Source organism: Myotis yumanensis, unplaced genomic scaffold (assembly GCF_028538775.1).
Source record: "Myotis yumanensis isolate MYYU_CA2020_CCGP unplaced genomic scaffold, mMyoYum1.0.hap1 SCAF_7, whole genome shotgun sequence".
Lineage (NCBI taxonomy): Eukaryota > Metazoa > Chordata > Mammalia > Chiroptera > Vespertilionidae > Myotis > Myotis yumanensis.
In genome coordinates, this window is record NW_027223758.1 from 1,393,255 (window position 1) to 1,412,079 (window position 18,825).

General features: G+C 49.7%; 1 protein-coding gene and 1 pseudogene across 1 annotated transcript; both read left to right on the forward strand.

The window, feature by feature from the left end:
- The first annotated feature begins 291 nt into the window (after window positions 1–291).
- On the forward strand, window positions 292–3,134 carry LOC139014322 (THO complex subunit 1-like). The gene is given in 5 exon segments (XM_070421308.1): window positions 292–432; window positions 1,869–2,099; window positions 2,296–2,320; window positions 2,525–3,055; window positions 3,058–3,134. Coding segments are annotated over 5 exon segments (1,005 nt in total).
- Window positions 3,135–6,935: 3,801 nt separating this feature from the next.
- LOC139014323 (52 kDa repressor of the inhibitor of the protein kinase pseudogene) lies at window positions 6,936–8,280 on the forward strand (annotated as a pseudogene).
- The last annotated feature ends 10,545 nt before the right edge of the window (window positions 8,281–18,825 follow it).

Sequence of the window (18,825 nt, forward strand, 5' to 3'; positions counted from 1 at the left end):
CCTTTTCAAAATGGCTGCTGCCAGCCTAACTGGTTTGGCTCAGTGGACAGAGCATCGGCCTGCGGACTGAAGGGTCCCGGGTTCGATTCCGGTCAAGGGCATATACCTTGGTTGTGGACACATCCCCAGTAGGAGGTGTGCGGGAGGCACCTGATTGAGGTTTCTCTATCTTTGAGGTTTCTAAATCTCTATCCCTCTCCCTTCCACTCTGTTAAAAAATCAATGAAACGTATTTAAAAAACAAAATGGCGGCTTCCAAGTGACTGGAGCCCAAAGAGCGGGAAGTATGCCATGGTCACCCACATCAGGGGACAGTGCATGAACTCTAAGGTAGAGATCCACCTCATGCGCCGCATCCACCTGCCAGATGGCGAGATCTTCCGCAACTTCAAAGAGCTCTCCCGTGTTGTCCAGGAGATTGACAAGGAGATGGTCCGGGAGCAGCAAGAGAAGCAAGAACGTGGAACTGAGAAAAGACAGGGCCGCGGCTGAAGGAGGTCGGGTTGACTGGGGCTTGGGCCTGGGCCAAAGAGCTAAAAATACAAAGCCGTACACATTTTATTCACATCCACCTCAGCCTCTGCCTCCCATGACCTCCAAGGGCCGCTACGTTGGGTGTGTTTGCATCTGCGGTCCCCCCCCTCCCGCCTCCCCCCTGCCCCCTCCCCCTTCCCGTACACCGCGCCCCCTCCCTTCGAATGCGAATGGGACCGATGTTTGCCAGGGTTCATTGTCGAGAGATAGAATCAATTGCAATGAATGAAGAGAAATGAGCACAGAAATGAGAAGAAAAATAAATGAATGAATAAATAAATAAATAAATAACCTAAAGTAAAATAAGACCCCCCAGCACTCGTTTCACGGTCCTGGGTCGGAGGAGCCAGGCCAAGAGGCACTGGTCAAGCGCCCCAGGCATCTCAGCCACGTTAAGGAGAACCTTTCCTTGAGATGCGACACCTGCCCCGCCCTACAATTGGTGTCGCCCAAACGGTGACGCTTCATTCCTGGGAGCAGCTGATTGGTGGGTCTCTCTCTCTGGGTCCTCCCACCACGCGCTGGCGCTATAAAAGAAAGCAGGGTCCCTCTTGGCAGAGCTTTCCCAGCCCTAGGCTTGTGGTCGTGGTGGTTGTCCTAGTTCTTCAAGGGAGCTTTCGGGGCAGAGATCTCGCCGAGACCCAGTCCCGGGACATAGGCGCTGCCGCTGGAGCACCTGGCAAGAACCTGGCTAGGCTGCTGATCAACTGACCGCACTGTCTCCGTGTCATTTCTTCTTCGCGGACTTCGTCCACACCTTTGGGAACCCCTGCACCTGCTGGGCTTCGGCCCCCACAACACGCGCCGCTGCGAAGATGTCTGCTACACAGCCACGCTTCAGTGTAGCCGAAGCGCAGACGCCGTTTACCAAGTCTACCAGAGAAGCCCTGAACAACAAAAATATCAAGCCATTGTTGAATACCTTCAGCCAGTTACCTGGAACTGAAGACGAAAAGAAATGTACCCTTGACCAAGCTTTCAGAGGTGTCCTGCAAGAAGAAATGATCAATCACTCGTCGTGTGAAAATGTTTTAGCTATTATTTCTCTTGCCATTGGGGGAGTCACTGAAGGGATTTGCACCGCGGCGACACCTGCTGTCTTGTTGGCAGACGCTTTGGAATGTCTGCCTTTGGATCAGTGTGACACAATATTCTCGTTTGTGGAAAAAAATGTTGCTACTTGGAAGTCTGCTGGGAAAACTTATTTACTATGTACGTGCAATGACCTCTTAAGAAGATTATCCAAAGCCCCGCACACACTTTTCCGTGCACGGATTCAACTCTTTTTGGCCAGGCTTTTCCCTTTACCTGAGAGATCCGGTCTTAACTTGCAGGGTCAGTTTAATCTGGAAAATGTCACTGTTTTCAATACCAATGAGCAGGAAAGCACCTTGGGTCAGAAGCAAGCTGAAGACGAAGGAGAAGGAATGGACGTAGACCAAGGTGACATGGGTGATGATGAAGCTCCAACAACTTGCTCCATTCCAATGGATCACAGCCTGTACCGCAAATTCTGGTCCCTTCAGGATTACTTCAGGAACCCTGTGCAATGCTATGAGAAGATGGCATGGAAAACTTTCCGCAGGTACTCAGAAGAAGTCCTGGCTGTTTTCAAGAATTACAAATTAGATGATACTCAGGCCTCGAGAAAAAAGATGGGAGAATTAAGGGGCAGGAGGAGAGCATGTATATGCTGCAAAATTTTTAACAAGTGAAAAGTTGCTGGGTTTACAGCTGAGTGACAGTAACTTTCGCCGACAGATTCTCCTGCAGTATCTCATTTTATTCCATTATCTCAAGGGACAGGTGAAATACAAAAGTTCAAACCATGTTTTAACTGATGAGCAGTCACTCTGGATTGAAGGCACCACAAAATCAGTTTATCAACTGCTCTCTGAAAACCCACCTGATGGAGAGAGATTTTCAAAGATGGTACAGCATATATTATCCACGGAAGAAAACTGGAACAAGTGGAAAAACGAAGGCTGCCCAAGTTTTGTGAAGGAAAGAACATCAGGTACTAAGCCTACGAGAGCAGTACGAAAGAGAATCGCACCAGAGGACTACCTGGACTTCCTGTGGAAAGGGCCCAGCACAAAGATTCTGAAGAGAAACGAGGCGATAACAAGCCTTTGGGATCTCTGCCCGGATAATATGGAAGCTTGTAAATCAGCCCCCAGAGGCTATATGCCAACTTTGGAGGAATTCTTTGCAGAAGCCATTGAACAGGCAGACCCGGAAAGCATGATTGAAAAGGAATATAAGGTGGTGAACCATCCAAATTATGGTTGGAGAGCCCTGAGACTGTTAGCACGGAGAAGCCCTCACTTCTTCCAGCCAAACAAACAACAGTTCAGAAGTTTGCCAGAATATCTTGAACACATGGTAAGAAAGCTAGCAAAGGAATCACCACCTCCTTCTGAAGACAGAAAAATGGGTGAGGGTGAAGATGAGGAAGATCATGATGATGTACCGAAGGGAAATGAAGGTCCTGATGCTCGCCGAGACAAACCTGTGACAGGGGGAAAATAGAGATGTTTGCCAACAGATTGGGTGAACAATGGAACATTCTGGCTCCTTCCACATCATCCCATATATAAAAGCAGAAGAAAAAACAAACAAACAAAAAAATTGACAAAAACAAAAAAAGCATACCAAAACAAAAAACCCTCCTAAAAAAAAGAAATCCCCCCCAAAAAACAAAATAATAATAATAATAATAATAATAATAATAATAAACCAATAAAAAAAAACCAAACAAACAGAAAAACCCCACAGGAAAACCTCCTTAGAAATGACATTGATCCAGCCTTTCAAGGGGCGGAGGCTTCTGCAGGCCCATGTGGCCTGGCGCGGACTTGGTCTCTGAGCCAGGCCTAACCATCCATCCTGACAGGGAGTGGGGTAAGGCTGGGAGGGGGGCGGAGGGCGGGTGATTGGAAGTCAACCAGATGGCCCAGCCCAGGCGGGGCCAGAGAGCCAGCCCTGCCCTCTGCTGGTCGAGAAGCGCCAATGCAAGCCCCCGTCCTGCAGCCTCCTCTAGGGAGGGCAGAGCCAGGTGACTGGACTTCCCCAATTCTGGCTGGACAAGAGGGGGGAAGGACAAGCAGGGGACGCTGTCTGGGACAAGGCAGGGGCTGAAGGGTGCTCATGGATGCTGAAGGACCATTCAGATCAAGAAGTGTCCATGCGTGACTGCGGATTTACACACACAGAAGCGCACGCGCTCGGGCACACACACACACACACACACACGCCAAAACACTAACACACACACACACACACACACACACACTGAGTCCTCTCATGGGGCAAACCAATCATGACTCTAAAGTCATGACCCTGACCCCGAGAGTTGTATTAAAAATCAAGCTAAAGGAGTGTGATTGTAAACTGTAGGCTTATCAAAGGTTCAAAGGAGGTCTGTGTTTACCACCATTGAAAGAAAACAAACCAAGAAAGAGATCAAGGGTGGGTCAAAACACCCTCTCTGGGACTGGGAGGGAGAGAGTTCCTGCATCTGTCCAAGAGGGTCATCTGCAGTGTGAAAAGCCAGGGTTCAGCAACAGGGGATATTTTCTTCCTCTCAGGGATCATGAAAAGCATCCATGAAAGTAAGGAGGTGGGTATAGGGTGGGTGCTGTCATTGAAAAGGCAAGGAGAGCAGGGAGAGCTCGATTCCGGTCAAGGGCTCATAACTGCCCAGGTCACGGGCTCCAGCCCCACTAGGGGGCATGCAGGAGCTGGCCAATCCATAATTCTCTCTCATGGATGATGTTTCTATCTCTCTTCCTCCCTCTCCCTTCCTCTCTGAAATCAACAAAAATACATCTTTAAAAAAAAGAAGTATGTGTCTATCATTTTACTTTTTTAAAAAATATTTTTATTGATTTCAGAGAGGAAGGGAGAAAGAGAGATAGAAACATCAATGATGAGAGAGAATCGTGGATTGGCCGTCTCCTGCATGTCCCCCACTGGGGATCGAGCCCTCCACCCATGCACATGCCCTAGACTGGAATCAAACCAGGGAAGCTTCAGTCCCCAGGCTGACGCTCGATCCACTGAGCCTACAAGCCAAGGCTATCATTTCACTTTTTATCCAATCCCAGAGGTTTCCTCCCACCCCCCGCCACTCCCCACTCCACTCCACCCCACCTTTGCCTCCCTCCCTCTCTCCTTCCCTCCCTAATCTATCACCAGTGGATTTTCTGTAACCGGCTTTCATCTCCTCCTTGGATTGTCACTTACAAAACAAAGTCACGCCCTGGCTGGTTTTGGTCAGCAGGTAGAGCATCGGCCTGGGGAACGAAGGGGTCCTGGGTTTGATTACAGTCCAGGGAGCAGGCCCGGGTTGGGGGCTCGATCCCCAGTAGGAGGTGTGCAGGGGGCAGCTGACCCGGTGATTCTCTCTCTCATCGTGGGTGTTTCTCTCTCTCTCTCTCTACCTACCTCCCTCTCCCTTCCTCTCTGAAATCTATGAAGATATATTAAAAGACACACACACACACACACACACACACACAATGACAACAACAACACAAAGGTATTATTCCACCTCCGTGGAGTAAAAAGTATACTTGTACAATGTTTTGTACTTGTATTTCGTGCTATTAAAACACGAACATTAAAACGGGGGATTTGGAGCGGTGGTGAGAGGATAAAAGGGAGGGATTGACCTTTGCCGTTTCAAAATGGCAGCTGCCGCCCTAACTGGTTTGGCTCAGTGGGTAGAGCATCGGCCTGCGGACTGAAGGGTCCCGGGTTCGATTCTGGTCAAGGGCATATACCTTGGTTGTGGGCACATCCCCAGTAGGGGGTGTGCAGGAGGCAGCTGATTGAGGTTTCTTTCTCTTTGATGTTTCTAATTCTCTATCCCTCTTCCTTCCACTCTGTAAAAAAATCAATAAAATATATATTTTTTTAAATGGCGGCTGCCAAGTCACTGGAGCCAAAATGGCGGCTGCCTACTTGCATGCCGCGCGCCCCCCCCCCCCCCCCCCCCCCACTGGGGATGGAGCCCACACCACAGGCAGGTGCCCTTCTCTGGACTCGAACCCGGGACCCTTCCGTCCGCAGGACGACTCTCTATCCTCTGAGACAAATCAGTTAAGGCTAAAACTCCCTACTTTGACAGAAAGGATGACTCCTTTATTCCCACACAACTGTGCACAACGAAAGGAGCCACATGCTAACCCCACGAGCTCAGGGAAGGGCTGCGTGGTGGTCTTGCAAACTGAAAGGCCTAAAGCGACCACAAGTCTAGTCTGAAGGGAGACTGTTACTAAGAGCAGTTGTGGTGGCTGGTCGCATCTGAGGCCGGAGTCTTCCCTGACCAGGTCAGTGTTTACCTTAACTGAACCTATGGTCCTTTTGCATCTAACACAACATAACTCTGAAATGTCAGAGGAACTTGTAACATCCCGCCATCCCTGCACCAGCCCACCCCGCCTCCATCCCCTTCCCCTCCCCCCACCCCACCCCACCCCACCCCCACAAGCAAATGTGCCTGGGGGCTCTGCAGGACAGACCATAAATTCCTTCATTGCTATTGTTATCACGTGTATTGTTGCCTGTTAACTATCTATCCTGCACCCACCTCAGGAAAAGAAGTAGGTGAGGCCCTGGCCGGTTTGGCTCAGTGGGTAGAGCCGAGGTCAGCCTGCGACAGACCTTAAGGTCCGGGGTTCGATTCGGGTCCCGGGTGCATGCCCGCCCGCCCGGGTCATGGGCTCGAGACCCACTAGGGGGTGTGCAGGAGGCTGCCAATCCAAGATTCTCTCTCATCGATGAGGTTTCTATCTCTCTCCCATCCTCTCTGAAATCAATAAAAATATATTTTACAAAAAAGAAGTATGTGTCTATCATTTTACTTTTTATCCAATCCCAGAGGTTCGCCCCACTCCCCACCCCCACCCCCACCCCCTTTTCTTTCTCCCACCTCCCTCCCTCCCTCATCTATCATCAATGGATTGTCTGTAACCCACTTACATCTCCTCCTTGGATTGTCGTGTATAAAACAAAGTGCCGTCCTGGCCTGTCTTGGTCAGTGGGTAGAGCATCGGCCTGGGGACCCGAAGGGTCCGGGGTTCCATTCCAGTCAAGGGCGCAGGCCCCGGTCACGGGCTTGCTCCCCAGTAGGAGGTGGGCAGGAGGCAGCCGATGGGTGATTCTCTCTCATGGTAGATGCTTCTATGGCTCTTTCTCCCTCTCCCTTCCTCTCTGAAATCAATGAAGATATATTTTAAAAAGCCACACAAATGTATTATTGCACTTCCATGTAGTGAAAAGCATACTTGTACAATGTTTTGTACTTGCATTTTGTGTTATTAAGACAGTGCTGGGCATGGGGGGGGGGGAGTGCTGGACCGGCCCCGGGTGGAGGGGGTGGGGCGCCAGCGAAGATGCCAAACTTCTGGGGGGGACGGTGGGGGGCGGCGCCGGCAGACTGCACGCTGAAGAGCATGCAGTCAGATTTGGCCTTCTTCAGGTTCCCGAGGGATCTGGCCAGATGCCAGAAGTGGGTGGGAAATTGTAGGAGAGCAAACTTAGAAGATAAAAAACCTGAACAACTCAATAAACATTATCGATGATGTGCCAAACACTCTGAGACCTCTATGATCTGTAGAACTAGTCCTTCCTTATAGGACAGTTCTTCGAGATAATGTAATACCAACAATAGGTGATCTTACCAATCATTTGAACAATCCACATAGTAGACATAGAAAACGAATAAAAGAATTGAGCGAAGATGAAATCAGGACATGGAAACAGGAAAAAAAATTGACGAAACTTCTGAACAGGAACAAAAGCAAACATAGAGCGATCAACAACAGCCTTGCTCAGAACTCCAATACAGAAGGGGGTGAAGAACAGGATGAAGACACTTTACCTTTAACCCTTGAAGAGAAAGTAAACCAAAGAATACTTTAAAATCTTTATTTGCAGTTTTGATTCTTATGGGAAAACAAAAGATACCTCTAGATCAGCGGTTCTCAACCTGTGGGTCGCGACCCCTTTGGGGGTCGAACGATCCTCTCACAGGGGTCGCCTAAGACCATCGGAAAACACATGTATAATTGCATATTGCTTTTATGATTAATCACTATGCTTTCATTATGTTCAATCTGTAACAATGAAATTGGGGTTCACCACAACATGAGGAACTGTATTCAGGGGTCGCGGCATTAGGAAGGTTGAGAACCACTGCTCTAGATGGACATGAAGCTGATGAAATCCCAGAAGGCCTCTTCACTCCCGATAACTTTCAGGCAGGCAGGCAGGCAGGCAGGCACTGTCGGAGTGCCCGATAAATTCTGGTGAAGAGGTTGTCTCTGAGAGAGCCCTTTGAGACCACAGCAGTCAACGCACCGTTCTGTTCAAAAGTACAAGCAGAAGCAGATGCTAGAGATCCGTGAGAGCCGCATTGGGGGAAGGAACGCTCAGGGGAGTGAGAGACTCTCCCTTCTTTTCCATGGCCCCTGACAGAGGGACGCACGCACGCACACACGTAGTGGACACAGCAGGGGAAGAGCACCTGCCCGCGTTCGGGAGGTTTGCTGACGAAGCTCGTGACCTGAGAGAGGAATCTGTGGGTTTCCTGCCTTCTGAAGCCGCAGCCGAAATTTTGGCTATGACATTTCCCACGATGAGACCAGAGAAGTGAGGATTACGCATGGAATATTGTCGTGGCCAGGCTTACATTGTGTCCAGTGGCTTTCCTTCCAAAACGAAAGTTGTTGCTTCTAGACTTTTGGAGAAACATCCCTCCCCAAGCTGTCTACACACTCTGCTCTTCCCTGTGCCTGAAGTCCGCGATCGGCCAGATCGGTGCCTGTCACGGGAGCGTCTGTTGCGTTTGGAACAGTGGAGGAAGTTTGATCTTTTTTCCATCCGTCACCACAACCGCTTTTAGAGCTTGACAGTGTCGTTTCTATCCTCTTCCAGAACAATGAAGAAAGCGGGAAAGAACTGAAGGAAATTTGCCATTCTCAGAGGGCTGGCAGGCACGATGCTTTTGAAATTGTAGTGGAGTTCCTGCAAGCGCTTGTTTTCTGTGTAGGCGGTATATATGAGGACACACATAGTAGATGGGAAAACTGTATAGCGGGCCGAGCATTCGCACTCTGCAGTGCAGCAACAGATTTTGATTTCGTGGTTACCATTGTTGTTCTTAAAAACGTTCTACCTTTCACAGGAGCCTCCGGAAAAAATCTCCAGGGTCAGACCTCTGATGTCTTCTCTGCAGCCAGTAGCTTGACTGCAGGCACTGCATTCGCTACATGAAGGGATGGAAGATAATGAAGTTTATTGTGAATTTTGGTTTGAGGAAGCCACTGATTTGGCAACCACACTTGCTATTCTGATGAAGCTCCCTGGGAAGCTCCGCAGAGCTCAGCAAGGGAACCTGGAGTCTCAGCTGACTTCCGAGAGGTGCTATAAAGAGCCTCTAAGCGTCAAAACAGTGGAACACATTGTTCAGGAACTGAAAGAGATAGTCTCAGAACAGTTCCTCCAAAGCTCTTCAATGCTGATCTCTGGTCCCCTCTGTCACGGGACGGCTCAAATTCAATATGCCAGAGGAACACCAGGCTGACATGTACGGCAGCGACTTACCCAATCCCGATGCAGCACTCTCAGCTGAGCTGCATTGTTGGAGAATCAAGTGGAAACCCAGAGGAAAAGACATAGAGCGTCCATCCACCATGGCCCCCTCCACCTGCCAGACATCAAGTTTTTTCCTCATTTTATACATTGCTAAAGGTCCTATGAATTCTCCCTGTGATGAAGGTTGAGAACGAACGCTATGAAAACGGTCGAAAGCATCTCAAAGCACACCCGAGGAACACTTTGACAGGGCAAAGGTCAAGTAGCTTAGCTTTGCTTAACATGCATTTCGATGTGAAACATGATTTGGATTTAACGGTGGACACATACATCAAAGTCTACACAACTAAGAGCTTCCTACAGATAATTCCGAAAGTGTCGGAAATACCCGAGGGACTTTTAAAATGCGTTCTCTCTTATATCTGATATTGAAAAAAATCTGAGAAATTTGAAAGGAAACAGAGAAAAGCTGTAAGATATAGGTGGGTCACTTAATCACTGGATCTCTTGAGTAGAGTAGCCACTGATCCTCTGCTTAAATGGCCACGGTGTGAACTCTCGTGCTTTGGAGAACTAACTGTTGTTCTTCCAGAGGACAGCAGGCATCATCGGAAGCGCCACGTTGCACTTCTGTGTGATCTCTGCTGATGGCACTTTGGGCTTGTTTTAGTGAGGTCATTGCAGACATCACATTCATTGTCACAGTTGTTGGGCATTGAGTTACCAATTCTTTCAAGAAATAAATTTTGAGAAGGTGTGGGAGGAATCTGTTTCATAAAATTGTGCAATGAAGCTCACGACTAACCTCTGACTAGCAGGAGTTTTAAGTGTGCTACGAGAAATCTGTAACCAACAGTGAAATGACCAGCTAGTGAAAGAAGCATGAGCTTTCCAGACAAGGATTTCGGCGTGGATTTTTGTCTTTACTCGATGATCTTAAACAAATGACTGTGAAACATTGAAGAAAGAACCCGCCATCCTTACACCCACATCTGGGTGTCGCTGTTTACATTCCTTCGTTGAGCCTATATCCTCATAAGCTTTTTAGCAAGAATATGTGGCACACTTCCGTTTCACGGTCAAGACAAGATTAGAGGCCATGGATCCTGACAACAGATCGGTCTGTTTCATTCCGTCTTTTTCCATGGTTACATCTACTGTCGCGTCTCGATTTATAAGCGAAACCGGGACAACCGACAAGAATGCGTTTTGTAGTTGGTCTAGGAATACAAAAAACATCGCTGTCATTTTCGGTGAAGAAAGTCAATTTTGTACAGTCTATGTCAACATAAATAAAATGTAAATTTGTTTAATGGAAAAACAAAACGCTGAAATTAAAACGGGGTGGGGTGGCAGGGGGAGGCGGGGTGGAGAGGATAAGAGGGAGGGCTTGACCTTTGCCGTTTCAAAATGGGGGCTGCCAGGCCCCTGGAGCCAAAAGGGAAGCTGCCTAAACTCCCTTCTTTGACAGAAAGGATGACTCCTTTTTTCCCACACAACTGTGGACAACGAAAGGGGCCACATGCTAACCCTACGAGCTCAGGGGAAGGCCTGCCTGGCGGTCTTGCAAACCGAGAGGCCTAAAGCCACCACAGGGATGGTCTGAAGGGAGACTGTTACTAAGAGCAGTAGTGGTGGGTAGTCCCGTCCTACCTAGGCCGGAGTCTTCCCAGACCAGGTCAGTGTTTACCTTAGCATCTAAGACACAACATACCTATGCCATAAAATGTCAGAGGAACTTGTAACATCCCACCATCCCGGCCCGCGCCCTTCACCCTCCCCCCGCCCCCCCCCCCCCCCCACACACACACACAAGCAAATGCGCCTGGGGGCTCTGCAGGACAGACCATAAATTCCTTCATTGCTATTGTTATCACGTGTATTGTTGCCTGTTAACTATCTATCCTGCACCCACCTCAGGAAAAGAAGTAGGTGTGGCCCTGGCCGGTTTGGCTCAGTGGGTAGAGCCGAGGTCAGCCTGCAGCGGGCCTTAAGGTCCGGGGTTCGATTTTGGGTCCCGGGCGCATGCCCACCCGCCTGGGTCAGAGGCTCGAGCCCCACTAGGGGGCGTGCAGGAGGGGGCCGATCCTAGATTCTCTCTCATTGATGAGGTTTCTCTCTCCCTCCCTCTCCCTTCCTCTCTGTAAAACATTAATAAAATAAATAAAAAGAAGTGTGCGTCTATCATTTCACTTTTTATTCAATCTCAGAGGTCAGCCCCTCCACCCCCGCCCCACTTTGGTACCTCCATCGCTCCCTCCCTCCTTCATCTATCACCAGTGGATTTCCTGTAACCCACTTATGTCTCCTCCTTGAATTGGATTGTCACGTATTAAACAAAGTGACGCCCCGGCCAGTTTGGGTCAGTGGGTAGAGCATCGGCCTGGGGACTGAAGGGGTCCTGGGTTCGATTACAGTCAAGGGAGCAGGCCCAGTTGTGGGCTCGATCCCCAGGAGCGGGTGTGCAGGAAGCAGCGGACGGGTGATCCTCTGTCATCCTGGACGTTTCTATCGCTCTCTCCCTCTCCCTTCCTCTCAGAAATCAATAAAAATGTATTAAGTAATAATTTAGAAAAAAAGAATGAATAAAACAAAGTGAAAAACAGCCATTCTCTGGAGCATTGTCCAAACCCCTTGCGGTTCTGCTTCCCGGCAAGTGTGGACAGTTTGACTCAAGCCAGTGATGCCAACTTACTTGGTTGTTGGTTTTTGTGGGGTGGGTTTTTTTTTTTTTTTTTTTAGGAGGGTCCCGTGTATGTAGACTTCAGTGAGCCAGAGACTGAACCAAAAGGGGAGAATGATGATTTTTATTTTTTAAATGTATTTTATTTATTTTTTTTTATAGAGAGGAAGGGAGAGGGATAGAGAGTTAGAAACATTGATAAGAGAGAAACATTGATCAGCTGCCTCCTGCACACTTCCTACTGGGATGTGCCCACAACCAAGGTACATGCCCTTGACAGGAATCAAACCTGAGACCTTTTAGTCAGCAGGCAGATGCTCTATCCACTGAGCCAAACCAGTTAGGGCTCCATAAGCTAGAATATGCGGAACACTTCTGTTTCATGGTCAAGACAGGATCAGAGGCCATGGAACCTGACAACAGATCGGTCTGTTTCATTCTGTCTTTTTCCGTGGATACATCTACTGCCGCATCTCAATTTGTAAGCGAAACCTAGACAACCTACAAGAATGCATTTTGTAGTTTACCTAGGAAGAATACAGAAAACATAGCTGTTATTTTCGGTGAAGAAAGTTAATTTTGTACAGTTTATGTCAACATAAATGAAATGTGAATTTGTTTAAAAGAGAAACAAAACAGCGAAATTAAAACTGGGGGAGGGGTGCGTGGAGAGGAGAGGATAAGAGGGAGGGGTTGACCTATGCCGTTTCGAAATGGCGGCTGCCAAGTCCCTGGAGCCAAAATGGAGGCTGCCTAAGCTCCCTCCTTTGACAGAAAGGATGACACCTTTATTCCCACACAACTGTGGACAAAATGGGCCACATGCTAACCCGACGAGCTCAGGGGAAGGCCTGCCTGGTGGTCTTGCAAACTGAAAGGCCTAAATCGACCGCAGGGATGGTCTGAAGGGAGGCTGTCACTAAGAGCACTTGTGGTGGGTAGTCGCGTCCTAGGCCTGAGTCTTCCCTGACCAGGTCAGCGTTTACCTTAACTGAACCTATGGTCCTTTTGCATGTAAGACAACACACCTGAAATGTCAGAGGAGCTTGTAACATTAGCCCCCCTACTCTCTCCCCCTCCCCCCACCTCCCCCCCCACACACACACACAAGCAAATGCCCCTGGTTGCCCTGCAGGAAAGAGACCATAAATACCTTCATTGTTATTGTTATCACCTGTATTGTTGCCTGTTAACTATCTATCCTGCACCCACCTAAGGAAAAGAAGTAGGTGTGGCCCTGGCAGGTTTGGCTCAGTGGGTAGAGCCGATGTCAGCCTGTTGCAGACCTTAAGGTCCTGGGTTCGATTCGGGGCCAGGGAACATGCCCACCCTGGTCATGGGCTCGAGCCCCACTATGGGACATGCAGGAGGCCGCCGATCCCCGATTCTCCCTCATCAATGATGTTTCTCTCTCCCTCTCTCCCTCCCTCTCTGCAATCAATAAAAATATATATTTTTAAAAAAGAAGTATGCATCTATCATTTTGCTTTATATCCAATACCAGAGGTGTACCCCCATGCCCCACCCCAACCTCCCTTTCCTCCCTCCCTCCCTCCCTCCCTCCCTCATCTATCACCAGTGGATTTCCTGTAACCCACGTATGTCTCCTCCTTGGATTGGATTGTCACGTATAAAACAAAGTAACGCCCCAGCTGGTTTTTGTCAGTGGGTAGAGCATCAGCCTGGAGACCAAAGGGTCCGGGGTTCGATTTTAGTCAAGGGTGCAGGCCCAGTTGTGGGCTCGATCCCCAGTAGTGGGTGTTTCTATCACTCTCTCCCTCTCCCTTTCTCTCAGAAATCAATAAAAATGCATTAAATAATAATTTAGAGAAAGAATGAATAAAACACAGTGAAAAACAGCCATTCTCCGGAGCATTGTCCCAACCCCTTGCAGTTCTGCTTCCTGGCAAGTGTGGACAGTTTGGCTCAAATAAACTCATGAAAGATCTCTATGGGTTTGCATGTTTTTCCGTGAACACGATGTATACACCTGCTGGTTTCTGGGGCGAGGCAACAGAATCTGTCCATGAGGTCTGCTGTGAAATGGTAGAGGCATCTGTTTCTGCTGTCAGAAACCAGGTCACCCTTAGAAAGAGTGTAGAAAACAACAACAACAAAAGACAGACATTGGATTTACAAAGAGAAAACACACAGAAGCGAACCGAGGGATGCTCCGAGGACTGTGAGAGGGAATCTCCCCTTCTCCTCACTCATACCGCTTTTGGAAAAATGGCAATGATCCTAACAGGTGAAGGTCCTGAAGCTCTTGGAGACGCCGACCGACCGGCCGGGGCTACTTTACCTGTTCTTAACCCTACCCAACCAAGTCTCCCTCTCCCTGGGAGTCAAGCTTGCCACACCTCCCTGGTACCCAACCTACCACAGCGGTAGGTAGGGGTACCCCACCAACCGACCGACCGACAGACGGCTGTTTTAAAATCAGAACCTGTCCCCTTTCAATGAGGGCATGGGACAGGGGCAACCTATATTTTCCTGCTCAAATCGTCCCCAGTTCACCTGATAGGGACTCAGAGGTTTGTCTCTGTCTGTCTGTCTGTCTGTCTGCCTTTAAGCCAGTGACGCCAACATATGTTGGTTGTTGGTTTTTGTGGGGTTTTATTAGAAGGGTCGTGTGTATGTAGACTTCAATGAGCCAGAGACTGAACCAACAGGGGAGAATGTGATGGTTTTTATTTTTTAAAATATACTTTATTTATTTATTTATTTATTTTACAGAGAGGAAGGGAGAGGGATAGAGAGTTGGAAACATCGATGAGAGAGAAACATCCATCAGCTGCCTCCTGCACACTCCCTACTGGGGATGTGCCCGCAACCAAGGTACATGCCCTTGACTGGAATTGAACCTGGGACCCTTGAGTCCGCAGACTGACACTCTATCCCAGTGATGGCGAACCTATGACACAACTCATTTTTTTTTTTGGTTGATTTTTTCTCTGTTAAATGCATTTAAATATATAAAATGAATATCAGAAATATAAGACTTTGTTTTACCATGGTTGCAAATATCAAAAAATTTCTATATGTGACAGGGCACGAGAGTTAAGTTAGGGTTTTTCAAAATGCTGGCACGCCGATCTCAAAAGGTTCGCCATCGCTGCTCTATCCACTGAGCCAAACCGGTTAGGGCAAGAATGATGATTTTTAAAAAGGGAACATCCCGAGAGGAATCTCATCTGGAGACCGACTAAACGTATGTCTGTTTGCCAACAGTCCTTTCTCCATGATGAACTTCCACGACAGAGCCCGAGCTACCCGATTCATGGGGGACCCTCCCCGCTCAGAATGGCCCCAAGCAGCCCCAGAGGCTGGCAGAGATGCCTCTCACTCTTGGCTTGGGTCGCTACTCATGTGTCTCCGTAGATGGGGAACCGGGCAGCGGTACCTTGAGAGTCCCCTTTTTGGGGGTACATACTCACCAACACTTAGGAGAAATTAGACTCAGGGGGTCCCTCCATCCAAGAAAAAAAAATGCCGATCTTCTTTGGCAACCTAGCCCGCACCACCACCACCACCACCACCCCACCCCACCCCACCCCCGCCACTAGAAAGCAGAGGAGGGAGAGGTTTGGCCAGTTCCTGGCACAACTGAGTTGAATGCTACCCACCTTGCCTACAGCTAGACCTGTTTTGGAATATTAGGGGCCCGCCCCCATCTTTCCAGGCCCCTGTGGGCACGACCAGCTTCCTGGTTATCCTTATCTTTTTTTTGGCTGGGGGGCGGCGGGGGGAGGATGTAAAGTGCTTTATTGCTGAGGATCCCAAGAGCTTCAAGGCCGCTGTCTAGGGGCTAGCAGTGAAATCCCCTACCCTGCAGAGGTTTTTGTGAGCAGGGACAAATGGGACTTGAGCATTTCAGCCCCATGGAAGGCATGGCAGTGTGGTTGGGGTGAGGGGAGGTAGGTAGGAAGAGGCACAAGGTGTGCTGGGGGGAGCAGACTGTGCTTGTCTCCCCAACTCTGAGCTCAATGCATTAACCGACAGTCACCATGGGAGCCTGGAATGGGCCATGGTGGGAGTATTTACACCACAGAAATTGCCCAGATGCTACATTCAAGGACTCTCCCTGCCAGGAGAACCGGTTTACCAGGGCACTAGGAGCATGCCACACCTCCTGAGCTGGTTCTGAGTCCACTGCAAGCCTGGCTGCTGTGACAAGCTGCTACTCCCCCATGTGGGGCAGTGCCATCTCCCACAACCTGGACAGAACACAGGTGGGCTGGACAAAGGGGACCTGACCTGAGGATCCGGTCGCTGCCTGGAGCCTGCCCTGGCTTGGCCACCTCAGCCTGTCTGTCCACTGAGAGCTTCGGCCCCGGACTGAAGTGGTGTCCGCCAAAAGGCAGCTTGGAGCTGAGGACAAAACCCGTTTGCTCAGTGGCTCCCAGTAGGCAAGAGGGCCATGTGTAGCCACTCAGTGGTAATGAGGGCTTGGTCACCCAGGGCTGACCAAGGGCAGCTGTGGGGGCTGAGATGAAAGGACTGGCCTCAGGAGCGGGGGTCTGAGTGATTCACTGCAGGTCCTGCGAACCAGGCTGTGTGGAGAGTGGAGAGCCAGGCGCACACCTGTGTGCAGAACCAGGGCAGGAGAGCCCAGCTCCCAGATGGGGCAGGGAAATGACCGGCCAGGGTGGGACAGCACCTCTTAGCAGGCAGGAGGGTCGCCCCCACAGACACAGATTTCTGCTGGGCCCACAGGGACCTTGGGGCTCAAATACACTCACAGGAAGCAACTCAGCTTTACCCCTGCTTGCGTGATTCCCCTCTCCCCCGACCCTCCCCGCCCCAGGCTCAGAGTCTCAGAAGCCCCTGACCTGAGGGCTGAGAGGAAGGGAGCTGGGGTGGGGGATGGGGAGTAGGGGGTGGGGTATGGAGCAAGCGGGAGGGGAGGAGGTCAGGGCGATTCATTCCAATGGATCTCACTCCAGGGCTTCATTCAAATGCAGAAAGGTCTCCAGTGACCTCAGGGCCTCGGACCTCCCTCGCCTCGGGTTTCTCCGAGTCCCCCCACCCTCAGGCCCGCAGCTCACCAACTTCAGGGAGGGAGGCTGAGAAACCGGCCCGGCCTGTCCTGGTGGGAAAGAGTGCCCTCTATCTGCCAACCCAAGAACCAGCCCTCACCCGTTTGGGAATCCCGCGAGAGAGGGGTGGGGAGCGAGAGGGAGGGGTTTGAGGGGCGTGAGTCCAGGGTCCAAGGCGAAGGTGAACAGTAGATCTCGGTGTCTTAGATCCCCTAGGAGGAGAGACATAGGTGGGAGTGGAGCGATGAGGGTCGCGGGAGGCATGGTGAGGGATGATTTGACTCAATAACTCCGGGTCACCAAACGGGCCAGCACACTCTGCTCCAGTTGCCGGTTGTGATCATCCATCCCTCCACCACACACACCGCTCCAAATGTGCCACTCACGACAGACACCCTTTTATCATTCATCTTTAACTTCCCCATGGATGGATGGATGGATGGATGGATGTGTGAACATCAAAAAAGATTCAAATCTGTGGAGAATGTCTGTGAGTTCATTTGAGGCAATTGCCAGGAAGCAGATTCTCAACATATTGGGATAACACTCTGTAGAATGGAGGGTGTGTGTGTGTGTGTGTGTGTGTGTTTTAACCTTGTATACATGTCAAGCAAAAGAGGAGATGTAAGTGGGTTACATGAACTCCGTTGGTGATAGATGAGGGAGGCCAAAGAAGGCAAAGCGGGGTGGGGGGGGGGGGGCAGAAAACCTCTGGGATTGGATAAAAATTAAAATAAAATGACAGACACATACTTCTCTTACTTAGGTTGGCATAGGATAGGTAACAGTCAGCAATGTACTCAATAAAAATGAGGGGATTTGAAAAGGAAAATTACACCCTAGCCAGTTTGGCTCAGGGGAGATAGAGCGTCGGCCTGCAGACTAAAGGGTCCCAGGTTCGATTCAGGTCAAGGGCACATGCACGGGTTGCGGGATGGATCCCCGGATGGATCCCCCACAGGTGGCAACCGTGAACCAAGTGCACACACATGTGTGCGTGTGTGGCATTTGTCAACAACGTAAGAAATCCTCCAACCTGTGAAGAATTTCTGTGAGTGTCTTTCAGCCAAACTGTCCAGAAATGTCGCTCGTACGCCGGGAAGCACAATCTCAAAGGCGGGAGATGATGTTCCAAAGAATGGCAATGTCGGCCCCCTTATTTTATACACTCCAATCCCAGGAGGAGACTGTACGTGGGTTACATGAAATCCACTGGTGACATTTTAGGGAGGCGGGAGAAAGCAAAGCGGGCAATCCCCCCCCCCCCCCCCACACACACACAGGAGTCCTCTCATTGGGCGAACCAACCATGACTCTAAAGTCATGATCCTGACCCCGGGAGTTGTATTAAAAATCAAGCTAAAGGAGTGTGATTGTAAACTGTAGGCTTATCAAAGGTTCAAAGGATGTCTGTGTTTACCACCATTGAAAGAAAACAAACCATTCTTGAGAGATCAAGGGTGGGTCAAAACACCCTCTCTGGGACTGGGAGGGAGAGAGTTCCTGCATCTGTCCAAGAGGGTCATCTGCAGTGTGAAAAGCCAGGGTTCAGCAACAGGGGATATTTTCTTCCTCTCAGGGATCATGAAAAGCATCCATGACAGTAAGGGGGTAGGTATGGGGTGGGTGCTGTCATTGAAAAGGCTAGGTGAGCAGGGAGAGCTATGCCATTTACAGGCATACCCTATCCACTTTTCCTTTCACAGAATTTACACAATGACTTAATGTTTAGTTTTGAATGGCATTACTTCTTGAGTCTCCTCCTCATTGTTTCCAAGTCTTTGGTTGATACTCAGGTGTAGGACGAATGTATGTATGTATGTATGTATGTATGTATACTGAGTGTGAGCTCCAGGATGGACAGAATCTGCGGAGGGGGGGGGGTGAGTGGAATAGACTGGAATGGAGTGGAGGAGAGGGGGAGCAAGAGGAAGGGAGAGAGTTGGAGGGAAGCAGGAGGGATGC